This window comes from Fulmarus glacialis, unplaced genomic scaffold (assembly GCF_000690835.1).
Source record: "Fulmarus glacialis isolate BGI_N327 unplaced genomic scaffold, ASM69083v1 scaffold9669, whole genome shotgun sequence".
Taxonomy (NCBI): Eukaryota; Metazoa; Chordata; class Aves; order Procellariiformes; family Procellariidae; genus Fulmarus; species Fulmarus glacialis.
In genome coordinates this window covers 10,260-18,673 of record NW_009235204.1, presented here as the reverse complement: position 1 = coordinate 18,673, position 8,414 = coordinate 10,260, and the positions used below count along the sequence as shown (strand labels likewise).

General features: G+C 39.2%; 1 protein-coding gene across 1 annotated transcript; it reads right to left on the bottom strand.

Annotated features, from left to right (window-relative positions):
* Nucleotides 1-7,129, bottom strand: CD99 (CD99 molecule; the record flags this gene model as incomplete). Its single annotated transcript, XM_009585929.1, has 8 exons — nt 1-74; nt 916-1,026; nt 1,535-1,576; nt 2,887-2,958; nt 4,430-4,471; nt 4,617-4,658; nt 6,161-6,193; nt 7,094-7,129. Coding segments are annotated over 8 exons (452 nt in total), but the record flags the coding sequence as incomplete, so codon positions are not given.
* Nucleotides 7,130-8,414: the final 1,285 nt, after the last annotated feature.

The following is an 8,414-nucleotide window of genomic DNA, read 5'->3' as shown; positions in this document are numbered from 1 at the left end:
CTAGATTCTTCTCTTACCAGGTGGCTCAGATTGCGCTCCCCGATGGCTTTCCATATTCACATTCTCTTCATCTGCTGGGAAATAAAGACGTTTAGCATTCAAATTCTCTTATCTTCAAAGTTGTTGATTAATAGAGACAATTTAAGAGAAGAAACAGCACTGAAGAAACTGGGCTATTGATAGTAGTTGAGTTTCCCTTGTGTTGCCTGCGTGTTAATTTTAACGTGCATGGTAGATGTTACTCAGTTTCCAAACTTCCCAAATTACAAAACAGCAGTGCCTGGCTGGATGGCTGCTCTATCATCTCCCTTCACCAACAGTCAGAAAGACTAGAAAGTAAAAAAACAAAGCTCCTGCCCCACCTATCACCCACAGTACTCCCCAAGTTCTCTGATCCAAGTTACATCTTATTTAGGTGGAAAGGAAGTAGATAGCAAGCAACAGATGACTGCAGAAGAAAGAATCATTTGAGAATGAACATCCGGGTAGTTGTCAGAAACCTAATATGTAGGCAAGCATCTTGTGAAGACACAAAGGCAAGATTTACAAAATTAGAAATGACAAGGTATTTTCCAGCATGAAAATAGTCTCTAATCCCCTCTAAAACCTTCACTCAGTTTTCCTTAAATAAATGTTTTCTTGCAGTCTCTCCTGCTTACTCTTTAGCAGGAAGTGCTTTTATTTTAAGAATCGCAAAGCCTTAAGTCTGTCTGCTTCTGAAAGTCTAAATTTTGGGCGAGGCATTCTTCAGACACCCTGTCTTAGATGACTAGTAAGAGAGATTAACCCCTGTGAACACAAATTCACTGTGCTATTAAAACTACTTAATGCATAAGATCAATTTCTAGCCCCTATATAAACACAAAACCACATCTCTTTAGACAGTAGAAAACAAAACCAATTTAGAATTCTTACCGCTTTGTTTGAAACAGAGTTTCTTCTTCTGGTAAGCAATGAAACTAGATACTGCTCCAATTACAGTAGCAACCACCGCACTTACAATTCCAGCTATTGCTCCCTGAGAAGCTGAAAAAAGAGGTTTGTATACATTTTTCAGAATCGAAAGCAATGTCAAACTTGTATTGTCTCAAAGTAAACCCTGTGAACACTTCCAAAAAACAATAAACTGAAATTATTACATGAAACTGTAGTAATCAACTCTTTGTCTTTGTGAAAAATAAAAAGTGAACCCTCTAATTTTAGAACCATTGATTTCTTAGCAATGCCTATTGTTAAATAACTTAAGCACGCCTGTTGTAAGTTTCACTAATTAAAAAAAGCTACCCTTTCATAGCCAAATCTAATTTGTATGCATGCAATCACTGCACCAGCATCTCTGAGACCTTAACACTTTTGAGTTAAAGAATTATGAAAGCAGAACTCAAAAGTAAGAATTCTAGATTCCACAGATGTTTTTAAGCTGAAACCCACTAGCAGCATGACCATTCTAGCCGAATATTAGCAATACAGAAAAACCCAGAAAACAAGCTTCAGATATGCAGACACCATTACACACATAAATTTATGCATTTACCCTCAGCGTCTTGACCATTATTTGGACTTGGGCCCTTTCGTTCTGTAAAAATGAACAAAAGTTTTAGATTTTACATGTCTAAAGAACAGTCATATCATAATTGACAACCTTTTTGTCAATTAATCATGGAACATTACAAGCCGTCTATTATATCCATACAGTGCTAAGCTCTCTGGCACTCAAACTTCCTATTTCCAAAGCACAGCTCATGGTGATGCCAACTTCAGCCTTGGGTACTCAGCAACTCTACAAAATGAGTGCAGCACACCTGTGAAATCTGATTTAATCAACTTGCCCACCACCACAGAATACTCAATGGAGAGGAACAGCATGTAATTTCAGGGTAGCATTCAACTGTATTTCCATGGAACCAACTATCTTTTCCTAAAATCCCAGCTAATATTACTAAATATTTTTGCAATTCTCTTAGCAAACGAGACAGAAGTTCTGTAAATACTATCCTTATTTGGCACTATGCAACTTGCACCACTGAAGCAGGAACCTGTGCAGATGAAAACACTACACAAGTCTCAACAGATGCTTCTCGCCCCTGCCAATTTTCAGGTTACTGCCCCAAAGGAACCTTGGAAGGGGAAAGCTTCCCAAAAAATTAGCCTTAATAATCTCTATCTGGGACAACTCTCTGATGAAGTCAGTAACCAGCAGCATGTCTCAACATCACATTAAGATACTTAACCTAACTCTGACCTGGAAATAGTAAAGTTGCAGTAATGCACACAGGAGGGACTAACCTCATCCTAATGATGACCATTACTGCGGCTTGGTCCCAATAACCACCTCTGTACTGAGCTGCGCCGTAACAATTAGACATGGCAGATTACTCAAAACAAGTTTGGTTTTTATACTGCTCAGAGTAGATATAACCTACATTACTTGGAAGTCTAAGGATCAATTCATCCTGTGGGACAGATGCAATCTTTGAGAACACAAAGTGGACCCTCTTCTGGCGCATCCCTGGGCTTCCTACCCACAAGAACTAAAAGAAACTGAGAGTATGTCACAGAAGATCCAAAAGTAACAGCTGGATGCCTTTAAGAACTATATTCGTGGTGAATTTTGAAATAAGTACCACATTCACATCTCAGTTTTAAAACCCATCTTTCTTAGCACAACAGTGTAAATCACTGAAGGTTCCTAGACCAGTTTTACCTCTTAATTATCTGGGGTTTTTTGGCAGAGACAGAACACATTGCTTTTGAACTGGAAGGTATGCTCTTAAGTTTTAGATACGAGAACCAAAGGTGTTACAAGTTAGACCATGTTAACCAGCTTGTGAGCAAACTTTTACCAAAAGCTCAGATAGCCATAGGATCAATATGAAGCTATCTTACCATTGTTGCCACTACCATCGCCGCCTCCTTTTGGTAAACTGCCATCATATAGATCTGAATCATCAAGGTTGCCTATAAAAAAATAAAAATAGTATTATCTTACATGTTTTAAGTTCAGTGAGGCACATACTGACATGGAAGTTTTCTCTAGATCGTTCATCTGAGTTCGTGGCTGTTTTAGGCTCAGCATCATAGTCACAACATGTTCATGTTTCCAAAGTCCTCCCAATTTCAAGTCCCTTCAACTCGGCACTATACAGTTTGATAGCAGCACAGCTGCCTCTGGACTTCCTGAACAACTGAGAGAAGTCAGTGTCCAAAAGCAGGTAGTACTGCACAAGTCATAGGCTAATCAAGCAAGAAGCCCTGTAAGCTACTTAAGTGGAACAGCCCAAGTCTCACTATCCTGTTAAAGCAGAGAAAGGACATGGACAGGAAAGGACCATTTCTTTTCAAGGGTGCAGCTGTAAATGTTTCTTCAGAGTTGGGTTTCTAAGTCACAACCAATCTTTTGAACCTGTAAACACAGCAGCTAGAGGGAAAAAAAAAAAAAAAAAAAAAAAAAGAGTTCAACATGCCACAGTCCAGTGGCTGCAGTATTTGCCTGACAATGGAAAGATCCAAACGTAATTCCCTCCTCTGATTTATTGCAGGACATTGAACCAGTCCCTCTCCATTTCCACTGGACCCTACCTCATAGGGCCTGAGTTCTCCTCCTTCCCTCTGCTGCCAAATGAATCTTTAGTTTATGCAAAGCAAATCTGCTTCAAGCAGCAAAACTAAACGCATTGCATCAGAGGATGTTTTAGTTGGGTGGCAAAAGTGCTGTGCTGAGGCATGCAAGACCTAAATTCAAATATCTGCTGCAAATCAGGCAGGAGAAGGAACAAGAACCAGGGCTTGCATTTCAGGTAAGGACTCTACCACCATATTCCTGGATAATGGCATCATCACAGCTGCATCCATCTGAATCTGTTTTGTTCTGAGTTAGGCAAAGATGGAGAAGACCTCTAAAGCACAACAGGCAGGGAAGGACATGTATTTTAAGCCTACCTTTCAAACGCAAATGAATTGTATTTCTTAACTGGGGCCTTTAAAAGAAAAACTTAAAAAAAAAAAAAACCTTTAACTTTGAGCTTTGCCTTTAATTTAGAGGCTTATTTAGAATATAGTTCACAGGTAGTTCCTACTGGCTTTTTAGCACGACTAGCAGGGATTCAGTTTGCAAAGATGAAAGGACTCAATCCAATACACAGGTGCTCCACATGGGCAGCCAAGAACAACATTGCCCCAAGCACACCACTCTGTCCCATCCTTCCTCCTCCCCACACCATCCCGCTTTTAAGTGAAAGGAAAGTGACTCAACAGGTTTGTTATGGAATTTCAAGACTGCTGCAAAGCTTATTTGCAAGACAATTTTTCCTCAATCTTCAGTGCAACATCTGACATACACAGCAGCCAATTAACAAGGTGTAATTATTTTAAGTTGAATTGAGATAGTAAAACCATGTCACGATTCAGGAGTTTGTGCTGGAAGCCTTACCACTGTCTTTAGGATGTGCAGGTGGACCTTGCTTGGGGTTATCTACACACAAAAGAGAGATTTAGAAAAAAAAAGAAAAAGGTTAAGAGATCAAAAGCAGACTACAATACAGTAACTTTGAAAGGGACCAGGAAAGATTAACAAATACTTTTCTACTGTTCAGAAATTCCTGTTAGGTCAGTCTTACCAGTGTCTCTGGGATTTGCAGGTGGACCTGGCTTGGGGTCATCTGTAGACAAATAAGAACAAAGTGACCAAAGTTACTAGTGTGAAAAGAGCAAAAGCAGAGCATATAGTGACCTTGAAAGACTATCTCCCCCGTGTCATTTTCCTTTCCTTTCATTAGCTAATGCTGTATTTGTTTGGTTATTTTAGGTTAAACACTGTACTTTAATGCAGTTAACACTGTTTCTGCTACATTAGCCTGCAGACCCTTGCTATAACTGAACGTATACAGAAGAACTCACTAAGTGTTATGCAGCATTTTATTTTGCACATCTGATTTCAAACGTTGAACTTCTTTAAATTTTTCTACCAGGTACAGATTACTTGGCTGTTTCCTCTTTTAAAACTACCAGATTTTAACCAATAATAAAGGTTGGTTCCTCACTTAAAAAAAAAAAACAAAACCCAAAAAAAACCCAGGACAAGATACCCACGACAGAACTAGAAATATGGTCCCCACAACGACACTTCATTTAGCTTGCCACAAAATAGGAGAATAAGAGATCTTAGTGATTATCTCCGTACTGTTTGGTCACAGTCTTTGTTGCCCAAAGTAACACACCAGCAGTGGTTTTCTAAAACTGTGTTTTCACCAACAGCTGAACCATTCCAGTGATCCATTTCTTCTGTACGCTACTTCTCCTTGAGGTTGCATGGTCTTGCCTCCTCCAAGCTCTACCACAAGTCAGATCAGGTCTCCTTAGGCTCTCTGTATATTCAAAGCAAAGAGGCAGGCACCTCCAGAGCACAGTTCTAAGACCCCAACTTAGGCTTGCCATCCTATAAACTATGCTCTCTCTTCACTTACCTGAACCATCTGATTCATTCAGCCAACTGTTTCTCTATTAGCCAACTCTGATTTCAAAAATATCAGCAGTTGGAAACAGACTGCTTTAAGAGAGACAAAACTTCAAAGGGCTAAATCAAACAGAGCAGCAAACAGTGCTAGTGTCCTACAACTGTATGTCCTGTGCTAGGAAAGCCATCTATACTGCAACAGGTCTAGTGATGGTACTCGAAAAGCTACTGTGCATTATCTGCCTAACTGGATGCACCTTTTACTGGCCGAGTGAAAACAATACTGCAAATTCTACTGCTGCCCACACTGCAGAGCTGAAGCACATTAGAAAGAGTACCTTCCCTCATATTATTTCAAACAGATTAGTGTTTCCTTGTGCTACTAAAATTACTTCCTGGAAAAGAAGAGATTACTTCAGATTTAAAAACTACTTCCATAAGTAATAGTTTATGGAATTAGTGCCATCTAGTGAAGACACAGCAATGAAACAAGTAGGACTTGGCTAAGAAATGAGTGAAATACATACAGTTTTTGTGATCCAGACCCTTAAAAATGAAGGTAAATAAACATAACTAGACTGCAATTATTTTTATCTGCAGTCTGTTACCTTAATCAACTCAGTGCCCTTATTACATTTAGGTAATAAAGGATGGATAGACATTGCACCAAGTACCACTGAGCAGTATCCAGGAAAACATGATACTTACCAGGCTGAAGAGCATGTTCCAAGCTGAAATCATCTACGAAGAAGGAAGGGAAGTTTTAAATGTAATGCAAAAACTGAACTAGTTTTAGACTACTTTTACACAAAATGCACCTCGCAATGTTTTCACCAAGAATATAGTGGCATGCTCATTCAACAGTGGCCTTCAGAAGAGCACCACAGAGTTACCAGGCATTATCTGCCAAACTACATGCTGCTTTTGGTGATCACGGTACATGCCAAGGGCCAGCTCAAGCTGAGCAAGCTCAAAACATGCAGATTGAAAGCCAACAGAAGGGATTCTCACAGGGTCTTTAAGCTTGTGAAATCACAAAGTAAATTTGTGAAAGCACTAGCAGAAGACTCCAAAATGCAGAAATCCTGTTGCTATTAGGGAACTGCTTTCTTTTATAGAAATATCACAACTCTGTGTACTACTAAATTAAAAAATTCAGGCTCTCTAATTAGTATGTACAACTACACTTGACTTCACAGTAAAAGGCATTACAAGCCAATTAGATCTCACCGAAATCTGATGGTGTTGGCTTCTGAGGTGGAAGAGGCTGCTTTTCATTTCCTGTCAGGGATGGTTAGAAAAAAAAAGTTTAAATACTATTTAATACACTGTTCAGAAGATATATGAAGGACAAATGTAAGCCTATGTCTATACAATGAAAAGCACAAGATCAAATCTATACAGCAAGACATTTTCCCCTGACGAGGAATCCCTGAGTGTTCCCAAAGACAAATTTCAGTTCCATGCGGCCAACATTTTCACAATACCCATAGCTGAATTGTTCCACTGAGGTTTACACAAACCATATGTGGCGAAGGTGTCACGCTTGGTCATGCAGTGATACTCGGAAACAAACAAGTCAAATAAGCAGCTGCTACTTTCCCACCTACCTCCCAAAATTTGTAAGAGTGTAATAATTACCCAATGCATCTTCTAAGTTGAAGTCATCAAAATTGCCTGTAGAAGATGAAAGCAACAGTAAGAACATTGTTTTTTCTTACTCAAAACCAACACTTATTACAATCATAAACATGTCTTTGATCTATCTTGAGGTATGTTTTCTGCTTCCTGCGTCAGATTAGAAGAATATTTTGAGTCAGGACTGAAGATAGACATTCTTCTCTATTTCTCCAGACCACTATCCACACATGTCGTTGGGAAAAAAAAGGAACAGCACTAAAAATTGTCTCTATAGAAAGAATACGGAGGGCCAGAACATATATTCCTACAGTCAATATAATGTACTTAATCCTTTATTCTTGCCACGGCTATTGCATGCTTTCTTAGTGCCATCCACAGCATATTCTTTCCAGGCCTTCTTCCCGCTGAACCACAAAATGAGCAGGGGCACAGCCCCAACTCACAAGAATTTACAAGATTCAAGTGTGAAGAAGAGCCTTGGAGCACAAAGGCTGGCATGAAACTTATATGATCGGGTAATGTATTTAACACCTTGGCATTAAAAATTAATTTTCATGGGTTTGTAAGACTTATCTTTTCCCCTAACAAAGGTTAACAGTCTGAAGGTCGTTAAGTTATTAGCACAGATGATCCTCAGCAGTCTCTTCAACTTCCTAAAAGACAGTTAAATGCAACTGTCACTACTATAGGCTCTCCAATCCAGGTATATTAAGTTTCATTTTCAGCCCTTAGGAAAAGAACATTCTCTCTTGCTGTATTAGGTCAGTTGCTAGAGCTACTGCTTACCCAGCCAACTGCAAACACACTAACTCAATATATTCATGATCCAAACTGTTTTCACAGCATGAATATAGTAGTGTGATCTCAGCAGCAGAGGCTTGTAAGATAAATGGACAGCTAAAACAACTGCTTGGGATATTTCTGATAGTTCATCTTTCCTACTTTCACTGAAGCCTGGAAAAAGTAAAAAGCATTAAAATAGACCAGCTATTCAAGCAAAATACATCCAAATATACTGCTCCATCCCCAAAGAAGCTGGAAGCTAAAATGAGCAGTTGCTAAGACCCAAATCTCAGTTACCTCTGAAAGTACCCCTTTGTTTAGACTACACCAAGAAACCTCCACATTAACAGGCAAAAAAAGTCAAAACACTCAAGAGAAATTTAAACAGGTATTTGCATAATTGTTCCTCAAACTTGAATTCTGGTTTGTTTGTTTTCTCAAGTACATACATCTCAGGCTACAGTCCTCCAGGGAGGGAAGCCTAAGACAGGAGCTGATCAAATATTTTCTAGTCTAACTCTAAGAAGGCAGGCAGAAG